We start from the raw sequence: 23,421 nt of genomic DNA on the forward strand, positions 1-23,421 counted from the left end.
TCAACTTACCCCGTTCTCCCCTATAGGTAATATCAGTAAACAAAAGAAGTCTGTATACACAATAATCACGTGGCAGCTACAAACTTATACATCAATAATACGTCTACAATAATACAATAATACAAAAAGGTGTCAAAAGGTTCTTTACGGTGTCTTCCAGAAGAGAGGCAGTTTTTGTTGTTGTTGTTGTTGTTGTTGTTTTGTTGTTGTTGTCTTTGCTGTCACAGAGATAGTTTACGAATGAAAGTTCATCTCATGAGGAAAATGCGGAAAAGTCTAAAATTGGAGACATTGTCGTTGATGATTTATGGATATTATATCTCCCAAACAGACGAATTAGTTTTATAAACTCATCAATTGTCATGTATATTGGAAATATACCTTATGTATTCAGAGAAGTTATTTACCTTACTGAAGCAACAAAAATGCTTTGGACCAGCAGTTGAAAACAACTGCCATGTTGATTCAATGTCAGATTTAAGAGAAGTGGTTTTATATTGACTTACAGAACGAGAAGCGTTATGTTACTGTGGCACAGACGTCTCAAACAAACTTGCTATATTGTCCCCGTCGGTCATTTGACAGACATAAAGATAAACCAATAGTCGCTCGTCTAGTAAAGTCGCGCACTCATCCTAAGTCTTTGATTGGATGAGTAACTTCCGGTTGTAAACTAAACAACAGACAGTGGAAGAACGAGAAGTGCAATTAGTTGATGTTAGCAACTTTTCTGTAGCTAATGTAAAGCTGGGGTTCCTCTGAGCTGGAAACGAAAACATGAGCGGATTACTGCGGATGTAGCTTTTTGCTCTTATGGCTGTTGTGCCTGCAAGCTCTGAGAGAGAGAGTCAGGATGTTTTCAGCCAACATGGAAACAAAAAGAGTGGAGATCCCCTCCGGCGTGTTGGACGACCTCTGCAGGTAACTGGGCGCTCTACCGACCTTTGCCATCGTGGTTTGATTGTCATTTCACATTTCATTACAAACTGTGATATCTTGTGGAAGGTAAAAGTTGAAAACTAGTGCTTCCTTCGACGTAAGGCGCGTTTTTAGTTGTTTTTCGCTCAGCTGCTGTTGAACCGTGTTGCTGCATGATGCTGCCATGTTAAACGAATTGAATACAGCATGAACTGTTCACCCACAGAATGTGAAGGTGCCTCAAGTGGTTTAACGTTACAATAGTACAGCCTCAGTACATGAGAGGCACAAACTGGGTTAGCAGTGTTCTATAGTGCCCCCGCCCACACCGACAACGTCAACATCATATGAATATACACTGTTGTTATGATGCTGAAATGACAATTCGAATGATCAAACATAAACCCATCAATGCCACTGCACATATCATAACAGTCTTAAAAGTCTTTGAGAGGAGCTATTTCACACACCCCTGATTCCATGTAGTGTCAAAGTCTGTTTCCCTGTAGATACTTTGTTTCCCCTTACCTTAACCTGCTCCCAAATTTACCCTAACCCCAACCAGTCATCCTCTGGGATTCTTAACCTGACCCCAACCAGTCATCTCTGCTACACCTAACCCTAACCTAAGCCCTAATCCTAACCATGGAGGAGGTGCTACAGGAAACACAGAGACCAGAATGTAAGACCAGAGAAAGTCCAAGTGTACTGTAGTTTTCTTATATAATCTTCTAAATATATTACTCTGTTGTACTCTCTGTATGTGTTTACAGCTAAACCCATATCACTCATCTAAATGAACACACTACTCTTTACTGGGCTTACCTCTAAGGATGATACAAGCCAGGAGCACAGACCTCTCAGTGTTTTTTGAAGACAATAAACTGGGGTTGGGTCTGGAGGAATATTATCTTTGCATCTTGAACTTGAATCAACTGATTCATTTTCATTTTCTCTGGTGGTGTAAGAATTATTCAGACCCTTTACGTAAGTAAAAGTACCAAAACAGTAATGTTAAAATACTCCATTAAAAGTAAAAGACCTGCATGAAAAATCCTATTGAAGTAAAAGTATATAAGTATTATGAGCTTAACGCAGTTAAAGTATTGCAGTAAAAGTGGTGGTTTGGTCCCTCTGACTGATATATTATTATATATGACATCATTAGATTATTAATAATGAAGCATCAGTGTTAGAGCAGCATGTTACTGTTGTAGCAGCTGGAGGTGGAACTAGTTCAAACTACTGTCTATACAGTTAGCTAGTTTAGTCCAGTGGTTCCCAACCTAGGGGTCGGGCCCCTCAAAAGGGTCAGCAGATAAATCTGAGGGGTCGTGAGATGATTAATGGGAGAGGAAAGAAGAAAAAACAAAGTTCTGATACACAAATCTGTTTTCAGTGTTTGGACTTTTTCTCTGATCTTTGATTTTTGGTAAAATATTCAATCATTTGAACATTTATTGAAATGAAACCATGTCAGAAGTTTAGAGGGAAAAATCACTATTTGGTGGAGCTGTTAACAAGTCATAGGGTGCATCCCAAGTCTGTTAAATTGCATCCACGTTTCCCTCACTCGCGTCTTTTCCTTGCGTCTTAGTCCCCCCATGCACCATGGATGCATGGAGAGACGCATGGAAACCAAGCCAGGAGAGAGGAAATGAGGAAATTTGTTTTTAGAGACATGAGACGTCCTGTTCTCTGAAGCGTCATGTGAAGCGACGTCTGTTTCTGATGACGGCGACAGCTGATCACAGCTGGATCAGCTGTCAGTCGGCTTTAACAGCTGTATAAACTTCTGATGGAGTTTGTGTCTGCACACATGTTCACTATGCAGCCTGTTACCTGTTTAACAAACACCTAAATAAAAACCTGCATTCTGTATTTATACTGTGTCCTGTGTCCTGCTCAGAGGGACAGGAACCATTTCTACTGGCAGAATGCGTTTATACTATTTATTGATTATTTGCATCTGTTTTTTTTTGATAATCCTGATAGTGAATTCATTATTCAATAACCCATAATATTATCAGGGTGTCCTCTGAACACTGGAAAATATGTATTTGGCTAAATCTTTCAGGGAAAATGGAAATGATGTAACTCATATCAAACTCGATGCTCAGGAATTTTCAGCCTCACGTGTGACTGAATGGAAATGACGATAAATGATGTAAAATATAAATGTGTTTATCTGTTATTATGGATAAAATTAAAGTCAGGAAGAGTCTGTCTGTCAGCAAGAAACAGTATAATGGAGGAAATAACATCATGAAAAGAAAAATCTTTCTAATAAATTAAAAAAGTTGTTTATGGTTCTTTTGTCGATCAGACTGACAGATGATGAATCAGAAAACAAATAAAGCATAAAATTTGGGAATGATACACTGAAATTTAATCTGTAATCTGTCTCCACGTCAGTATAAAACTGCAGTGATGTATCAGATCAGTCTGATCAGGTGCAGCGTCCAATCAATAACTGATATCCAATAAGGGGGCGTGTTGGCCAGTAAAAGACTTCTGTGAAGGCTGCTCACTCCTCGCTCCTCAGAGATCTGTCCTCGCTCCTCATTCCTTGGAGCAGAAATAAGAGACTTGGGACGCCTGTCAAAAATGGCGCACCAGGAACAACTTCCAGTTCAAGCGAGGAGCGATAAAATAAGAGAGTTGAGATGTACCCATGGACATCTGAAGTGCACATCCACAGCCACAGTCTCTCTCATACTTCTCACAAGCCTGAGTGCTCATCATCTAGCTTGTCATTTAAATATTCAGCTCCATGTGAACCGTTATCTTACACTATAATGCCACTATATTGGTGCATAATAAAGTGATGTGTTACCATGTGTCATTAAAATGATAGAGAGATTTGTGAAGCTGTTGACCACAGTGACGTTTCCTTCGTTTTGTTTGAAGTTCTTTTACTTAGTTGAGTAAAAGCAACTCTGTGTTTCATGAGCAAATCAAAACAAGCGTTGGTTGGCATTCCCACATATCAGAGGACATTGGCATGGATTTAATCTTTCATAACGTCCCCGTGTCGTGCTGCTGGGAGACCTTTGAGTCTCTGGGCAGCAGTTCACAATGAATGTTATCCTATTGCATGTCCAGTGTTTGAGTCTGCATGTGTGAACAGAGATGTGGCCCTGACCCCCCCCCCCTCTCTCCTGTGATTCTCCAGCCGGTTCATCCTGCACATCCCCAGTGAGGAGAGGGACAACGCTATCCGGGTGTGCTTCCAGATTGAGCTTGCCCATTGGTTCTACCTGGACTTCTGCATGCAGAACACTCCAGGAGCTCCTCACTGTGGGATAAGAGACTTCGCCAAAGCTGATATCCTTACATGTAAATGATGATGTTAAATGAACTTAATTTTTTTACATTAGGCCATCCACTGTACTATACTGCACACATTCCAAAGCATACTGTACAATGTTTTTGAATCTTTTGAATGCATCTTCATCCACCTCAACATTCTTTTGTTGTAACACCTGGAGCCAAATCTGTTCTTCATGTTATTTACTTGACGGCTGCAAACTCTTCCATCACTGTCCATTTCTGTTGCCCCATGGAGAGGATGTGCAGAAAGTCCTAGAACAGTGGAAAGAGTACAAGATGGGTGTACCTACTTATGGAGCAATCATTCTAGATGAATCACTAGAAAATGTGAGGGTTTTTTTTTTTGCATACTCATACAAAGCCACAATATCTGACATAAGTTTTCTAAAAGGTATTTCTTTCATTACAACTTCTATCAGTAATAACATTGTACTCACCACGTTATAGTAATTGTTGAGATCTGGCAACAATGACATCACTAAAAAGAAGCCAGCTGGACCAAGACACTTGATCATGTTTCATAAATGCTGAGATCTTCCTCCTAAATCTCAGCAAGTAGTTTTGTGAGTACAGTGTTATAACTGATAAAAATGATGGCCAAAACTACAAAAATAAGACCTAGGTTGTAATAAACCATGATTTTTCTTCTAAGGCTGGGGTTATTCCGTATTTGTTATTTTCAACAAATTCCATGAAGAGACCACCAAAGATGCACAAACGTAGTTGAAATACTCTGAGTGAAAACATAAACTCAACTAAAAGATTCTGAATGTTGAAAGTCTAATAGTGCAGGAGCATATGGCATTTATTTTAACATTAAAATTTGTCATTTGAACACTAAAACTTATTAATGTTAAACAATGATGTAAGTGAGGAAACTTTTAGGAGCACAATATAGAACAAAATAACACCAATAACAAAAATGAAACTTATTTCATGGATCTATTGCCCCAGTGCATGCTGGTAGGCTTCCCAACACATCATGTAATTACAATCATATGATCAGTGCTCAGCAGTAGTGGTTTGGTCCCTCTGACTGATATGTTATTATATATGACATCATTAGATTATTAATAATTGATTGTATTAATTTATTGGGACAGTGTACAGTTTTTAACATTAAAGATGCACTGCACAGGAGTTAGCTCAAAGCCAATTTACATCCGCAGTCCCCCACAATCAAAACATGCAACAGCACAACAACAAAAACAGTACAAAGCAAAAACACACAGAACACACCATACAAAATAAAAAATACAAAGCTACACACAACAGCGCATCACTTACAGCCACAATGGCAATTAAAAATGAATAATGTAAACTTGTCAAATTAAAAGCAAGACTACCTGCACTAATGAGAAGACCATAGATGAAGTTAAGACTCAGTGGTCACAGAGCTGAAGCATCAGTGTTAGAGCAGCATGTTACTGTTGTAGCTGCTGGAGGTGGAGCTAGTTTACACTACTTTATATACAGTTAGCTAGTTTAGTCCAGTGGTTCCCAACCTAGGGGTCAGGCCATGATTAATGGGAGAGGAAAGAAGAAAAAACAAAGTTCTGATACACAAATCTGTTTTCAGTTTTTTGACTTTTTCTCTAATCTTTGATTTTTGGTACAATATTCAATCATTTGAACATTTATTAAAATCAAACCATGTCAGAAGTTTAGAAGGAAAAATCACTATTTGGTGGAGCTGTTAACAACTCATAGACATGTGAAATGTGACCCCGACTACACACTGCTTTTTGTAAGACGTCAAAAGCCAAAAAGGTTGGAAACCACTGGTTTCACCTTTAACAATGTGTTGTATTTTAAAGGCTTGTTATATTATCCATTGCGTCCCTCTGAAATGTAGTGAGTGGAAGTATAAAGTAGCATAAAATTGAAATAAGTAAAGTACAAGTACCTCAGAATTGTATTTAAGTACAGTACTTGAGTAAATGTACTTTCCACCACTGGTGCTCAGCCAATATAAATAAATATGTGAATAATATGAATGCTGATCATGGTTTCAACTCTCTATTTCACAATAAGAGGGCACTGTTATTGAAGATCATTTTATCCAGGATTAACAAATCAATCCTCAAACAGCATTCAAACAACTCACATGTAGATGTGAATTAGCAGGACAATGTTAGCCTGGGTTAGTAAAGCTACATTAAAAGAACAGGACCCATGACTAATTCATGTAGTCTCTTATTAAAGACAAGCCTTTATTTCTAATTTGGTCAGTTACTGCATGTAGAACCAACAGCGTGTTAAGCTAGAAGTATGCGCTTTGCGTTTGACTCTGCCTCCTGATTAGAATTAAATCAACTAATCAACTTGCTTGATGTGTAGGTCTGCACGCCATGTCACTCTAGTGTGCATGTCAGCTCCTCCATAACTCTAGCTTTAGTGCATCTTTCAATACCTTCCCTACCCTCTAGCTCCAAGCCCAGTGAAGACTACTGAATGTCTCCCCACAGAAGACATACATCTTTTAAAACCAATCACAAATATATAGTTTTTTAAAAATGCTCAGTTATTTCCTAAAACAGCTGAGTCGATGTAGTGTTTAGTAGACTTAACTCAAACAGAAAAATGTATTTGTTGGGGACTTTTTTCCTCTGCGGATTAGCAAACACATCACTCAGTGCAACAGTGTGGCTCAGTGATGTGTTTTTAATAGTTTTGGACAACAATAGAGCTCTACGGTATAGAGGAAGATGATATGTCAGGCTTTGATACACACACAATTTGTTTGGGATTTGCTGACAATAGCAAATATATAATGTCACCAGCTTTGTCCTTTTTTTTAAAGTTAAGGATTATGAACTATTCTTTACTTTCAAACTAGTAACATTTTTAGTATGAAGCATGCAATGACACACATTTCACTAGTGCTGCTGCATTATAAAAATCCCACCAGCTGCAGCTAACCAGTGCATCCTTTGTCTTCAGGCGTTGCTTGTTCAGGGTTACCTGGCGAAGTCAGGCTGGGGCTTTCCAAAGGGGAAAGTGAATGAGGATGAAGCTCCTCATGACTGTGCAGTTCGTGAAGTGAGTCATATGTTTTCTGCTGTTCAACTTTGACCAACTGAAAGCATTAAGAACCGTGAATAATCCATCTTTTTAGTTCATAGTTCAAAAAACTGTTGTGTTTTCCAGGTAATGGAGGAGACAGGCTTTGACATCAAGAATCGCATCTGCAAAGACATGTACATAGAGCAGAAAATCACTGACCAGCTGGTGCGGCTCTACATCATACCAGGAGTGTCAAAGGATACCAAGTTCAACCCCAAAACAAGGAAAGAGATCAGGGTAGGAATCTATCTTTCCCTTTTTTTTTTTTACTCAGGTTGATTTCAAGCTTTTTGCAGCTAACAGAAGAGTTTTATTATCTTGCTCTACTTCCCTTGTAGAACATTGAGTGGTTCCCTATTGAGAAGCTGCCATGTCACAGGAACGACATGACCCCAAAGTCTAAACTTGGACTTGCCCCCAACAGGTTTTTCATGGCCATTCCATTCATAAGGTGTGTGTATAGAAGGTTGCAATTATTCATTATTGAATTATCCATTAATATGTTTCTGTTAAAGCAATATATACATTTGCTGTGAGTGAGATGAGAAGACAGGTAATAATGTTTGTGATCTCACATTTGGATCCAGACCAACAATGAACTGATCTACTTACAAGTATTGTGTGTGTGTATCCAAAGCTTGATATATCTTATTCCTCTGTGTCACAGAGGAATAAATAAAGCCTGTCTCCTCCATTACCAGAAACTATTAAAGACACATTAATGAACCACACTTCTACTGAGTGGCATGTTCCTTCATTTTGTCTGTTTCATTTGTATACAGACATGATGTTATGATAATGCCTCAGTGTGGTTGAACTTATGTATGTGTAAAAAATGTGATTTTGTAATTGACTGGTATTGATTGCTGTCATTGATATGCTCCACCTGAACAGACCTTTGCGAGAATGGATCAGCAGGCTGAAAGGCGAGTCTACAGATAGCGATGAAGATTTCGCAAACAATGGCAACACTCCATGCAAACCTTCAGACATTGCTCGGTAAATATACCTTATCAGCCTTCAGGAGAACTTACCATTAAATTGAAATAAAAGTTTGTTCACAAATTACACCAAAGTGTACAGTTTGTTGAATCGAATAAAGACTGATTATTGGTGGACACAAACACAACTCAAAATCAATGATAATGTTGCTTTGTGTTTGCTGAATATATAAATAGGCAACTTTTTACATTCACGTTCACCTCAACAACTTAACCTTAACATGCCACCTTAACATAAGTTGGTAATGTCTCAATATTGTGTTTTCAGCTTGTTCTGCTTCCTTAAAGTGGCCTAAAAATATTTATTAATGCAGCTTTCATTTCCAAACCAAACAGTGAAACTTTCCATGTTCTCACCTCATTCTCAGCAACCAAATGTAATTTTTGTCTGTTTGTTTTCTTTTTTTGTATAGCAAAATCAGTATCTGGTAACTTGTTGTTGACCTAACTTTTTTGAAGTTTAGTTTTTACAAATTGTTGCAAATTGTTAAATTCTTGCAAAATTGCATCACCTGCTGTAGTCTCCTTGTCTTTTCAACATTCAGATATGTTTTGTAAACAACAAAAAAGAATGACAGTTTTGAGTATCTGTTGGGATCATTATTTGGACAAGTACCACATATTAGAACCACTTTTTCTATTTTGTTATTCATAAGAATAACATAAAAATAGTGTCTGATGAGCAGTATATAAGTGATATTTCCTGAATGCGACTGTGTCGAATCTGTATCATCTTTTAGCATCATTTATTATTTATTAGAAGTTTAAGACTGTTGACCATCCACATTTACAATATAAAATATCCACTTTGTTTTTTCCCCATCGATCTTGTAGGTCAAAATCCCGACGCCTCACGGGTACTGATGCTTTTCCAGGAGACGACTGGGCCAGACACAAACAGCAGAAGGCCCTGAGCCAGTATGAGCTGAACCAGGTTAGAGAAGACAAAATTACCCTGCCAGTTAAAGATTATTGTAACAGAAGCATCTTATAGTTACCAACAGTTAATAGTTACTAATGTTTACTGGACTGAAGAAAGCAATGACTTTAATTGTCATCCTAGTTTCTAAGCAAGGATCGCATTAGCATTGGTATAACCAATGGACCAATGGACAAGCAGCACCATTCAAAAAATAATCCACAGCTGACAGTCTGATTCACTCATTCAGACACAGACTTCACAATGAAGTCTGTTGATTCCTAATAACTGCTGTGAGCATGGCTCTATATTGAAACCTGCTGATTAAATCTGTCAGTATAGCCAAGCCCTTCTGCTTCCTCATGAGTGTTCACCCTTTTGTTTAGTCAGAGTGTGGATGTTCATGCTGCTGTTTGACTACTGCAATCCAGAATACCTACACCCAGCAACTAACATACAACGTCTGTAGTGTCACATTTGTTCTCACAGAACTGCTGGTCCTGTACCTTAAAAGACTGTAGTTTAAATGCCTTAAGTTTACATTTGTGTTCACTCTAACACTCCTTTATAGCTGACTCACCATCTTAAGGTTTTCAGCACTTAAGTCTGACATCAGATGCTCTCTGTTAGCAAAGGATTGTGTGAATAGTTAATGTTAGTTTCCCCCCCATAGATTGTCTGTGGGCATCGGACTAAACCATCTGCTAATGATCTATACTCTAGAGTCTAGAGAACAAATTGATAACTGATGGAGAGAGATTTGATAAACAATGGACATATTATTTCAGAGTAAATAGACTGACTGTAGTGAAAGGAGTGGCTGAAACCAGTTTGTCACACATGAACACATGCCTTATATGCCCACATCACAACACTGAATACATATCAACAAGTACTGTATATGCTGTATATATGTTATACATATATATAACAATTTATACTTTTCTCTTAACCTCTAGACCATTGACTGGCAAATTTGTCCCATCTGATTGCTTTTCCCTGCACTTTATGTTCCTTATTACTCATATGGTGTGATGATGGTGGTGGTAAATTTAGAAGGTTTGATGGCTCCCAGCAAATTCAATTTTCTATATACAAGACCATATTTATTATGGTCTTGAATATTTTTGTTAATGTTTTTTCTATTTTTGCCATTTATATAGATGCGTGTCTTGTCCCCTGTATGGGAGTATCAGACAGTGTCATCCAACTCTGCTCTGATTGGTTCAGTCTGAGAGTAGATTGACTCTCAATCATGCGGATTACCACTACCTGAGTGATGAATATACTTGTGTCTATATATTGCTTGTTCTGCTTTGTTATGCCTATTTGACAATGCATGATGAAAAACTCTGTTAGATTGAAACATTTCTTGTAATTAAATTCAATTTGCTGGGAGCTTGGAGCTCTTTTTTCTGTCTCATGACTTCAGTTTGTGTTTTGGTCCAGCACCTGTAGAAGTTTTTTGGATGTGCGTGCGCTACACTTAAAAAAACCAAAAGTTTAGAAGTTCCAACATTATGAGTTGATGAGGACTGCCTGTTTTGATCTTTCTGAGACAAAGGACAGGTGCTGGTGATGATGTCTCATTTTAGGTTAAGTGCAGGTTCACTAGGCTTTAGTGATACAGCTCGTGAAATGGGACAGAGAATCTGTCAGTGGCTTGAGACAGACTTGCTACAACCATAGTTACCTCATAACTTCTGTTCTTTGCTCTGTAGAACCCAAATTTAAAAGGCAATGGGAAGAACAAGGACTCACCTTGTGTGAAGAAAGGCGCCAATGACAATGGGGTTAACAACCAGCAGGTGAAAACCATATTAGTAAGTGAAAATCATTTTTGTTTCAGAATGTATATGAAAATAAAATAATGGTTTTGCATTTTTTAATTTCTGATCTGATATTGGTCCAGTTGATCTTAGACCAGTTAAATGCCACCACATGTAGAATTTGATATGACTGACTTTGGCATGATACTACTCTAAAATGATTTTTCAATCACAAGCATTGCACTCTTATACCATTTCTACAGAAAGAAGATAAAAAACTTCAACCCAGAAGACTGCAAGACAGTTTTGAGAGAGGTATGATTTGTACAGTTCTTGTACACCCACAGATGCAGACCATTGTGAGCTTTAATGGAAGTCCATTACAACAACATGTTGCACAACTCTTCTCCTGTACACCTCACCAAATGTTTTTGGCTATCTAGCATTCATCAGGGTGTGTATATACACCACCATAGAAATAAAATGGTGTTACTGGTGTACTGTATCTGCTAATGTGACTTTATTGTGTTCACATTTGAACTATGTAGGAGAAGATACTCTAATAGAAAAACCACTCTGGCTCCTTTTCAAATATGAAATCCTGCCTGAACATTTACAGAGTGAAATACTGGGTGTATGGTAAACAAAAATATTTGTGTGGAAATTGCTAAGTTGAGGGCACAGTTCAGTTTCACCTGACCTGCTATTCACTGACTAAAAGATTTTCTATGTAACTCTAGCAATAAATTAAAAGTACCACTTTTCCTTTTGAAGAATGTTCTTATGGGAAAAGTATGGGGCCCAAAAAATAAACTGTCACCTAATAAAGAATTAGAATTCTGTAGAAAGGAGTGTTTACATAATGTAGTGCAGTAATCATTGTCTTTCATGCTTAATGAAAGCTCATAATAATAACTGGTGTTAGAAAAACTGTGAAAATTGAATATTCTGCATGCTGCACCAAACAGACTGAGAAATTAGTGACTATGTTTTACCCATTCTGTCATTCTTCTTACTGAAGCACATATTATATCTCAAAATACTTCCACTGGCCTGTAATTTATCTTCACACACTGTATAAATAATGCCTTAATGATCAGATTGGACATGCACAATGTCATTTATTTGAGCTTTGTCATTCCCTTGAATGAATCTTGACTGAATGCTCCTCCGAAGAATTTTTTTTCTTAGTTTGCAGTTAATGAATCTGTGCACACAGTATGACCACCAGCAGAGTCAGGTTAACCCACTAGGGGGCTCTGAAGCTAAAAAAGACCTGTGGGCCCCTATTCAGCTCCCCCCCACGCAGATGTTCCCCAAACCCATTTTCTCCAGGGACCCAGAAACCAACCAGTAACGCCAAGACACATTCTTTGTATGCTTGCATACTTGGCTCATAAAACCGATTCTGATTTCTACTCTGGAACACTACCCTGCCAGGTATGCTGTGTGTTTGGGTTAATTTGATTAACACAAATTTGTTTAAGAATATGCACTATGTAAGCATATCAATTGCAATATTACAGGTATTGAAACTATTTTTACTATTCTATTAAAAGACACCTGGGGCACTGGGGCTGTCTGTGGTCCAAGGCTGGATCACCAACCAATCCTCAAAGGCTACTCTGTAATGTATTGCATGTGTGCAAGGGACTAAATGGAGGAGCTCCCATGGTGGTCGAGAATTGAATGTAGGGACAACAGCAAACCTACTGGGGAATAAAAAAAGTCTTCCTTTCACCATAGTGTCAGACCTTACCGTTCAAGTGAATGTCCTCCATAAAGGAAACCTTTAAATGAGCTTTTCTTTTCACAGATGTGGCTCCATGCAGCCCTACCAATGGTAACCAGACAGTCCAAAGCAGAGACTGTGACCACCTGCCGTCTTCCAAGACTTTTCTCAATTTCAAATTTGACAAAGACGCCATCATGAAATGTTTTGACTACTGACATGGCTGATAAAGCTATGTGCCTCTCTCCTGTGACATCAAACTACGGCCTCAGAGACATTTTACCTGACAGTCCAGACAGGGATGTTACTGAGCATGCCCTTTTCCTTCTTGCCTTGCTTGTCAGTTTTACATGAACACTCATTTACATTAGGGAGTTGCCCATTTCCTATTGAACATATTCATTAAGCTTCACTGGAGTTGTTTGCCTGATTAGCCCAACTTTTCAGACCTTTTAAAACAGGTGGTAACCTAACAGCACAGTCTTCAGTCTGTCCAAGACTCAATCCTAACTTTAGTTTTCACTTAATAATAATTGAATACCTAAAATTGTGGTTAAATCTGAAGGAGATGACACATAGACCATAAGGAGAGGTCTGCTCTGTTAAACCATTAGTCTTTGAAAGGCAAAGATCAAAAGCTTTGAGAACATTATGGATTTTAAGCACATGTGAAGTGAAAATGAAAAGTAAAAGATTCATCGGTGATATCTCAGTGAATTTGACCAGTAAATCAATGTTAAAATGTATCATGTTCTATATTGTTTTTATGATGTAATAATCTGGGCATTGGTCATTTCCTCCATTCTTATAATTGAGTACCAAAATGTTTTGGATGCTTAAAAAAGATGGGTATTAATAGTATTATTGGCTTTATTACCAAATTACTTAAGATTTTATGCAGGATTGTAGAATATAATGGAATACTGACATGAGAAAGGAAGAACAATTGGTCTTCACAATATAAATATCATGTCAAATTCATGTTACTATGTTGTACGGAAATCTGTGGCTACCAGTATTAAAATAAGATCATTAAATCAAGTTGATATTTCAAAATGTATGATTGCATTGACACATAATTTTAAGTGTACACTAAAGTATGTCACTGCATAATGATAATAACTAGACTTATATTTGAATTTTAATTGTGTCCTGTTAGCTCATCTCTCATCTTTTCAGTGGCAATTAAATTAAAAAAACTCAGGACATAATATAAATGCATAATATAAGTAGTCCAGATTGCATAAATTCAGGTTGTGCATTATCTGCAATGAAGATAAAAAGTTTCACATTTGATTTAAGTGGGATTATGGTAGTGTAGTGCTCAGGAGTCCACTGAATAATGGCCAATGGATTTTTCATTTAAACTTTGATTTTGGCAGTAATTGTGCAATTTCCATTATATATGTGAAAATTGCATTGTAATTTGGCATACATTTTGCACTAATAAATGGAAAGAAGGCATTTCAATTTGATTAAATATTGTCATTTTTAATATTGGTAGCCACCGACTTTCAAATATCGTTATTTGCCTCAAAAGTGACCCATATCCTACTTGTGTTTGTCTGGTAATTCAAGGCTGTTTTGTCCTGCAGACTGCAAGGTTTACAGGTTTAAGTTCCTGTTGAGATTTCTTAGACCAGAAGTTCTCGATCATAGTCTTCATGGCCCACAGGTTAGCTGCTACAGTGTTTGTGTTGGTGGCATGAAAAACCTGCAGACTCTTGGGCTATGGACCATGATGGAGGACCAATGCGATAGACTACTGTGAACGTTTCAAGTTACTGTCAAAACATTACAAATGACTCTCACAAAGGGCCAGGGTTAAAGGATTTCTAGCCGCTAGAGCTGAAAATATAAGCAAATGCAGTTTTATAGAATCAGTAACAGTTTCAGGAGTCTTGAAAGTTAAACCCACAGTCTAGCAATCTATATTTTCTCAAGGGAATATCATATACATGCATACATGTGAGATGACTAAATCTGAATATGAGATCTTGTGATGTTTGTCACTGGGGATTCTTTGTTATTGATTGTACAGATGGTGAACTCCAGTTGCCCTTTGGCCTCAGTGGTGTTATGACTTTAAATGTGAATATTAATAAAGTTTGTTTTTTCACTCTCGGCTGTTGCCTTGTTATACTCTTAGATTTAGATAAAAATATACACTATATCAAATATTTCAGTGTATCTTTTCTCCAGGAGAAAGGCTCGTTTTGGGGCTAATTGTATATTTATTGAGTCCTTGGTTTTGTGAATGTGTCTTCTTTAATATAATGTATTTCCAACATTACACACCAAACAGAAACAAGGGAAGTAATGTCACTGAATTGAACAGAATCTAAACTAAGTGTGACATGTCATGTTTAGTATGTTTCCAAGAAAAGCTCTATATGAAGAAATAACATTTATATTAAGATAATACTGCATGAACATCGGGGTCAATGGACATTGTGTCTATCCAACACTTCGGAGCAAGTCTCAACAGCTACTGAAATTTGCAGGGGACATTAAAGTTCCCCAGAGGATGACTCCTTATAATGATTGGGGCCCCTTTTTTCATCATTAACACCGAATATCTACAGTAAATATTCAACAGGAATGCACTGATTTCACTCATTCATTTTTAATTATTTGTTAAAGTATATTTTAACAAATTACACATAAAATCACATTTGTGAGTAACATTTTCCAGGTAAACAGTACACTTATGCTTTTATTTTGAAGGCTGAATGAAATCGGAAAATCAAACTTTATGAAATAAATATGATAAGGTTACATAAATGTCTTTTTAACTTTCTCACAATGTCAAAGGTTCACTTTGAGAGATATAAAGTTTAGCATGATGCTAAAGTACAGACTTTAAAGACTGGTTTGATATTCAGTATTGTGTAACATTGATGTATAAGAAAGTAATCCAAAACAGACATTTCCAACAAAATACGAATGAGCTTTAAACAAACCTCTATTGAACAGTTATTGATAGTCATTGAACATCAGAAATAATGTATGTCATTATTTTCTGAGTAAAATTATGTTTACAGGGTCATATTAGCGTTGCAGTCTTTTATTCTGAAGGAGTTGGACAGGAAGTACTTTCGCTGTTGGCGGCGCCGGTACCGGTGGTACACAGGCACAACAAGGCGAATATTTCAATGGAGCACGACCCACAGCACGGACTGGTGCCGTCAGCTCTTCATTAACCAAGGCACAGTAACTACATGAAATCTTATATCTACGTTAAATTCTTTGTGAAGGTTGGACATATAGCTAGCTGCAGTTGTCTGATTATGACTTTCTCAGCCACTCAGCTAACTTAGCTAGCGTGAAGTTAACGTTAGTTGTCTGTTTCGATACCGGTGAAATGAAACACACGAGCCACTTGTGGAGAGACATCTTAAAAGTCAACAAGCTAACGTTCCATCACAACAGTGCTTCGGCTTGTCTCTAATTTACACTACATAGGAACATGTAATTACACTAACTTTATATTATAATAGGCTAAGTATTAGTTAGCGTTGTCTCACACTTAGCGCCAGCTATTAACGTTATAATAATTACAAAAGACTAACTGTGGCTATGTGTCGGAAATGTTTCGATTTGAATATTATTGCTTTTTTTATTTTAGGAGAACAAAATCAGTTCAAGCTGTGACAGATTGCTGTTAAATTTAACCTATTGTCACTCACTCAGACATGAGAACAGTGAACCATCAAATTGAAATGAGAATTGTGTCGTATTACAGTGACTGTAATACGGAATTATCACTCAGCCTTTGGCTTATCTCACCATTTACAAGTTTATAAACCTTTTTTAAACTTCTGGGATTTTACCTGGTCAAAATTTAAGTTAAGTACAAGTTTCAAGTCCACCAGCAACTGAAAAATACAAAACACCAACAGTCAACTACCAAAAACATTTACTGAAAGTAAATAACTTGAATATACATGACCTTCTCTTCCTCTGTCTGTTTCACACAGCAGCCGTGTTCGTTATTCTCTGACCTTCATCAGCTTGAGTCAAGCAATAACACTCTACAGTCTGGTAAGAGTTACAGAATACACCGAGAAAAGTCTTGCTTGGTTGGTTAAGTGGAAATGTAGTAGTAATGGAAGACATAGCATAATATTTTGATATAAAAAGTTACAGTTGTGTCACACTGCTGGATCTAAACTGTCTCCTCACTCACTGCACTGTAGCATGGGGGGCCAAAATTAATGAATTATTGTTAAACATATTTCACATGTCTAATTAAACATATTTCACATCTGCAGAATTTCCCCAGTATTCCCAGAGCATCCCCCTGTAGCTTTTTAGCCACTTGCTAGTTGAAATTAGTAAGAGATTAGAGGTGAAAATTAAAGGAATAAACTGACCTTTATCTGTAAAACAAGCCAAACTTCTCAATAGGGTGGGTAATATGACAATATACAGGCAGACAATATAACTTTTTCATCTGTCAGAGATATTACCATACTATTTATACTGTGATAGTTCTCCCTTTAATATATCTGGGTCTAATGGGCCATTGTGGACAACATTATAAATCAATGAGCAGGATTGAATTATGGAAAAACTGAATTTTTGTATTTTTGCATCGATGTGATGAAGTGTCTTGTCAGGCTTTCAATTTGCTGAAATCATCAAAAACAGAAAATGTGCTGTATCATGATACATATGAATAACACAATATAAAAATTACAGACACAATATTACAGGATTTTATCCATTTCACCACTCTGACCTCAGAAATACAGCAGCATTTAATTTTGTCTTAAACCTGCAGTGTGGAACTTTTACATATAAATGAACATCCGTTACATTCATGCCCGTGACGATAGGATGTACCTTACGACCTCAGTCCTAGTGTCGGGTTTGACATTCCTGCGCTGGATGGATGAATGCATACTGCATGTTCTATGGGCAGAACGTGCACACTAGAGACTTACGCTGGCCAAGTAGCTAACTTCTGGTTAACCCCCTGCAAACTTGAATGGGGATAAAATAATTAAATGGTGTGGCTCTCCTAGACTTTCCAAATGTTAGCGAACCGTATGGATCCAATTCTGATAATGAAACAAGGCACTTTGCAGGGGTTGTGTGACGCTCAAAACAATTTATCCACCACTTTACAGCCGCAACAGTAAGAAACGGAGTAGGCCGCAGTGGAGCCTATGACATTTGCACATTTTGACAGTGTTTTTGTAATTACTCTCACTGCCAGAAGGGGGAGACAAAAGTCCCACACTCCAGCTTTAACACCAGCAGCCATACATGAAATTGAAATGAAATGGAATTGTATGAAGTTTGGAAAAGTTATGACTTCAATCCGGAAAAATTTTATGAACGAATAAGAGGACCTGACAAAGCATTCAATGCAAACTTTCATTTTTCTCGATACCAGGGACATGTACTTAAAAAGTGTTGAGGTTTTATACCCAGCCTGAGCATTATATTATGAACTATTATTGTTATTTTGTCCACCTAAAGTACATGATGAAATACCAGAACACCTTGCTATTGATACATCAACACCTGTACTAATGCATTATATTTTACAGCTGCTGTTGTTTCAATCCCAAATTTCCCAACATATCTTTAACTGTCAGCTTTAACAGTATGGACCTTTCGATCGACGCACAATTTAAGCATGTGTTTTATTTAGGCTAGTTTTCCCACTGCTGTCATTAGTTGAGTTCTGGTTGCATTCCGGAGACATGAAAGTGCACAAAATGTACAGCAGTTTGTATGATTAATGTGTCCAGTATACAGTATAAGCTGAAGGAAAAAGAACAGCTGTATATGTGTTTAATAAATATGAACGATGCATCTCCACTTCCTACTGCTATAAAAAAGTGAAGTCAAAACATCTCCTTTCTGGGAGCTGCCATCTTGTTTGTATGACATCATTTGGAGCCAGAGTATGCACAGTAGAGTTGGATGGTGGGGTGGGATGACGAACTGCAGGACACACCCCCTCAGCGGTCCTGCTGCCTGACGGGGATTTAAGAGTGGCTGTCACAGCTGTCTATCATGATGTCAGACCCCTTTTTTATATCGTCAAGTAACTAATTAAAAAGAGACTTAAAAGAAAAATGAGCATTTGGACAAACATCAACGTGATAAGAGCCATCTAAAATGACAGAAATCATCTTTGGGAAAAATGTATTTGACTTGTGCTTTGATTTTTCGGTTTGGCTCATGTCCCGTCGAGCTGTCATAACATCCATCTTTATATACAGTCAGTGGTTTCGCCCACACTTGCTGAGCACGAGAATTCCTGCTGTCCTTGTGGTAAGATAAATGTTGTTTTGCAGTGCATCATGTCGAACGCCAGTACAGCCTCACAAAAGCCAGCCAGGAGCCAGAGCACAACTCCCCGGGCCTCCATTTCCAACGGCCTCAAAGAAATTCACATAGATGAAGAAGTCAAGATAGCAGTGAACCTCTCTCTGGAGAAGTTTCGCTACAGTGACCAGAAAGGTATCATGCAGTTTTATTGTTTTATAGCAAAATAAAGCAGTAAAACACTTGGTTTGGTCAGCCTTTGTACAACATTAGTTTTTGTTAAATCATATGACAGAGGTATACCACTGGTCAAGTTGTGTAAAATCTGCTAATACTTACCCTTTCCTTCCACTGACTGAACAGAGATGGAATTTCCCTCCTCCTTGTCCAGTACTGAGAGGGCCTTCATTCATCGTATGGCACAGTCTCTGGGTTACATTTCTAAGAGCAAGGGGTAAGGACCTGTGTTCATCAAGCTTCTGAGTATCACTTTGAGGAGTTGTGCTTAAAGAATAATGAGTCATTTACAAAGTTATATACAGTCACACTCAGTAAAATGTAGAAATTAAGGCTGACAAATTGAAGCAATGAAGCTGGATTTGTGGTTTGTCCTCACTAAGGCCCTGTGGGACTTTTTTGTAAAATGTTATTGTGTTCCTAGCTTTCAGTAATGTATTTGATCATAATTGATCAAGATGATGAACAAAATTGCAAAAATAAGACCCAAGTTTTAATAAAACTTATTTAACGAAGTTTATCATGTAAGATTTATTATGTTGTTCTCACAATGTTCACACTCTATACCCTCGTTAAAGAAGATAAGATGAAAAATAATGTCAAAGTAAGACCACTGAACAGTTTTTGGTGCTTGATGAATACAAGCCCATATCAGTTTTAACAAGTATGTTAATGGAAAGAAATTTCTCTCCTTGTCTTTCAGGAAAGGACTGAATCGCTTCCTCACCATCAGGAAGAAGAATGGTTCAGACAAACCTCGGCCAACAATGCCCCTCGCACTCTCCCACAATTCCTTGTATTTCATCCGCAGCCTGCTTCAGAGGTTTCCCATCACCAGTAAGGAACGCATGGACCTGCAGCCCAGCAGCAACAGCAGTGGCATGTCTGTGGCTGCGGAGCCTGGTGAGTTTGAGTCTGAACTACAACAGTGAGTAAACTGGAATGGTTCTAGCAGTGAGTTACACTGATGCTCACAGTGAACTGTATGATGTGATAATTAATATCTCTGTTTATACTGCCCACCTGTTGTAAAAAAAAAAAATATTCATGACTCTTTGCTCTCTGGATCATATGCGTGAAATGTTAATAGATTTATGAAGGTTATACCTTTGCGTATGGATTAGCATGTTAGGGTTTCCAGAGACAAAGTCACAATTTTGGTCTGATCCACTCTTTGTCTAATTTCTGTGTGACTTAGTCCACGTTCAGGCATTAGCTTTGCATGGAAAAAAAAAATCTCTCTCATTTATTTGAATGCAGCTCATTCAGCAACGCAGCGGGGGTTTATTAATACCTTGTCATTCATTCAAGTTGAATCTTATTAGAGATGTGTTGACCTTTCATAAAACCCGACTAATAGAAATAATATCCTCTAAACATGATTTTAATCTCTTAGCAAGTCATTCGGTGTGGTTTAAAGAGTCTTCTCGTCTTCCCTCAGACAACAGCTGTGACAAGAACAGGGCGAGTGGGCGCTTGAACAACGGCATTCCCATGGTGCCTCGGAGGAGGAGTCCATCGGATCTGGACAGTTTCAGATGCTCCTTGCCTGTGCATGAACGCCAAGAGGAAATCGTCCAGCTTATCAGAGAGAACAGGGTGGTGTTGGTGGTGGGAGAGACCGGCTCTGGAAAAACCACACAGGTGGGCAAATCAATAACAAGATGTTGTGAAGTTCTAGTATTTGTGATCAAATGTGTGTATGGTACTGTTTTAGTCACAAGGGCTCGTGTCTGGGTCATCAGAGTTCCAAAGCTAAGTCAAAAAAGCAGAAAGTTACCATATATTCAGATTATTCAGGTTTGACTTGCACAGGTGTTCTGTAGTAATTCAAAGCAAGCATGTTTTTTTGGGGGGGAGCAATGATACAGACAAGAAACATGCAGAGAGAGAAATTTTGTGGGATAATCCAATATCACTATGTATTCAGATTCCACAGTTCCTGCTGGATGACTGCAGCAGGAATGGAGAGCCCTGCAGGATTTTCTGCACTCAGCCCAGACGCCTGGCTGCCATCGCTGTGGCTGAGAGAGTGGCAGCTGAGAGAGGAGAGAGTGTGGGCCAGACTGTCGGTTATCACATCAGACTAGAGAGCAGGTACATGAGCAGAGTCTGTTTATTAATCTACACTAAAAGTAACTAGTTCCATTCAAAGATGAGTGAGCTACATTAGCTACCCATCAGCAAGTCAAGCCCACTTGATTTATATACCAGTTAAATAAAAAAGACTACTTCCAAAGGGCTTTAACCAGTGTTTTGAACCTTCTAAATCTTTATGTATGATTTGGAAACTGAATGCATTTCACCTAACTGAATTGAAGAGAATTCTGATTAGCAAAATTGACCTTCAAATTGTATAAGCATGCTACTCTACTTTAAAGGGGACATATTTCCAAATTTCCAGGTCCATATATTTATGCTGGGGCTCTACTGGAATATCTTTGCATGATTTACAGCTAAAATAAACTATTTACTCAACAAGCACTTTATTAGGAACACCTGTGCAATCTAATGCAATCCAATACAACAACTCACCATAAATTCTACTTCTACAAAGTTGATACATTTTCAGTTTTTGTTGATGTTGTCAGAAAGGTGATAATTCTACTTGTTTGTTTTTTTATTGAGGTTGTAGTGGGTTGTGGTGGTGTGCTGGAGTGTTCCTAATATTTTGTCCACCCCATTAACATACATTAGTGTGTTATGAAATGTCGGCCTCCTCTTTCACACACACCAACATCATGTGGGTCACTCTCAATGTATGGGGAGAAATGGCAAGAAGAGGTTAGAGATCTGGTTTAGTTGGAGCAGGAAGAAGCAGGCAGTATGCACTACTACTACCATAGTGTCATAGAAAGTAGAATCAGGATATGAAGAACTGAATATAGGTATCATTTACAAATAATAGTCATCTCCTAGACCCTACAACCCGATTTTTTTTCTCTTGGGATTTATATGTTTTTATGATTTTTTAAAGGGAATTTTTAGAAATACAGTGTATCTTTATCCTTTCTGTTGTTGTTGCACTGCTCTGGGCTAGGAGGAACAGCATTTTGTTTTTTGTGTGTGCAAATACACAAGAAAATGACAATAAATTAAATCTTGAGTCTTGAATCTTGAGAAGTCTGTTGACTGTATGGGGTTTCTGCGTATTACTGCTTAGCAAAATCCTTGCCGTGCCTATTATGTATTATTACATTTAATATCATGATAAAACTGAGACAAACAGGAGGGGATGGGTTACCCAGGTATAAGTAGTCTTGTCAAGTAATTATGCTAATTTTGCAAACTTAGCATTTACATCAAACTTTCAAATGTAATATTTGTGAGCTTGTGGACAGCACTTATATTTTTTAATATGGAAATGATTCTTGTAACTGTTGACTTTGAAACCTCAGGGTCTCTCCTAAGACACTGCTGACCTTCTGCACCAGTGGAGTTTTCCTCAGGACATTAATGGCTGGAGATGCCAGCCTCACAACTGTCACACATGTAATTGTGGTGAGCATCAAGTCTACAAACACACATGGCATACAGTCTCAAAAAACTATCTCTGAAATCCTTCTTTATGAAATACTAGTATTTGAAGCTGGGGTTGTTCTTAAAAAGGCGTTTCAGTTCAAACCACCATTAGCTCCCAGTTTGATTTTTGTTTTGAACTCTTTGAGCAAACACATCATGTTAAAGTGACTTGTTGTGTTTTAACAGGACGAGGTACATGAGCGTGATGGTCTGACTGACTTCCTGCTCACTAAGATGCGGGATGTGCTGCAGAAGATCCCCACACTGAAACTGATCCTGTCCAGTGCTGCTCTGGATATAGACCTGTTCCTCCAATACTTTGGCTCCTGTCCTGTTATCCACCGTAAGTCCTATAAACTATGTGTATCGAATAAATGCTCTTAGCAGCTGTCGTTGGTTTCATTTACATTAGCGTTGTTTGCTTGTTTGTCAGCTAGTTGCGTTCTCTAGGACAGTTGGCCAGGATGCAGAAAACACATCTAGTCTTTACAGCAATATCTTTTTATTGAGATGAAGGGTTTGCAGAAAATCGCTCTGATAGGAAGCTGATACAGCTGAACTGTTTTGATCTACTGATATGCCATTGTCTTTGCAAAACACACCACTCAGCTAGAATCTAACTGGGGCCATCCATCT

The 23,421-nt window shown here is 37.9% G+C and overlaps 2 protein-coding genes across 5 annotated transcripts in view; both read left to right on the forward strand.

The window, feature by feature from the left end:
• The first annotated feature begins 659 nt into the window (after window positions 1–659).
• On the forward strand, window positions 660–14,862 carry dcp2 (decapping mRNA 2). Its single transcript, XM_067574065.1, has 11 exons — window positions 660–921; window positions 4,094–4,245; window positions 4,451–4,578; window positions 7,195–7,293; window positions 7,402–7,554; window positions 7,656–7,768; window positions 8,212–8,316; window positions 9,153–9,252; window positions 10,959–11,060; window positions 11,270–11,321; window positions 12,823–14,862. The coding sequence occupies exons 1-11, from the start codon at window positions 854–856 to the stop codon at window positions 12,954–12,956; spliced, it is 1,206 nt and encodes a 401-aa protein (XP_067430166.1). The 5' UTR covers window positions 660–853; the 3' UTR covers window positions 12,957–14,862.
• Window positions 14,863–15,829: 967 nt separating this feature from the next.
• The window catches only part of ythdc2 (YTH domain containing 2), a 47,635-nt gene continuing 40,043 nt past the window's right edge, over window positions 15,830–23,421 (forward strand). For 2 of the 4 annotated variants that reach the window (XM_067573817.1, XM_067573820.1), the window contains exons 1-9: window positions 15,831–15,946; window positions 16,719–16,782; window positions 19,056–19,221; window positions 19,390–19,480; window positions 19,967–20,166; window positions 20,705–20,907; window positions 21,194–21,360; window positions 22,662–22,764; window positions 22,972–23,128. In XM_067573817.1, coding sequence (XP_067429918.1) covers window positions 19,062–19,221; window positions 19,390–19,480; window positions 19,967–20,166; window positions 20,705–20,907; window positions 21,194–21,360; window positions 22,662–22,764; window positions 22,972–23,128 — 1,081 coding nt within the window. In that variant the 5' untranslated portion in view covers window positions 15,831–15,946; window positions 16,719–16,782; window positions 19,056–19,061. Of the gene's footprint in view, window positions 15,952–16,718; window positions 16,783–19,055; window positions 19,222–19,389; window positions 19,481–19,966; window positions 20,167–20,704; window positions 20,908–21,193; window positions 21,361–22,661; window positions 22,765–22,971; window positions 23,129–23,421 lie in introns of all 4 variants that reach the window. The other 2 variants (XM_067573819.1, XM_067573818.1) reach the window with 2 other exon arrangements.

Source organism: Thunnus thynnus, chromosome 19 (assembly GCF_963924715.1).
Source record: "Thunnus thynnus chromosome 19, fThuThy2.1, whole genome shotgun sequence".
NCBI lineage: Eukaryota > Metazoa > Chordata > Actinopteri > Scombriformes > Scombridae > Thunnus > Thunnus thynnus.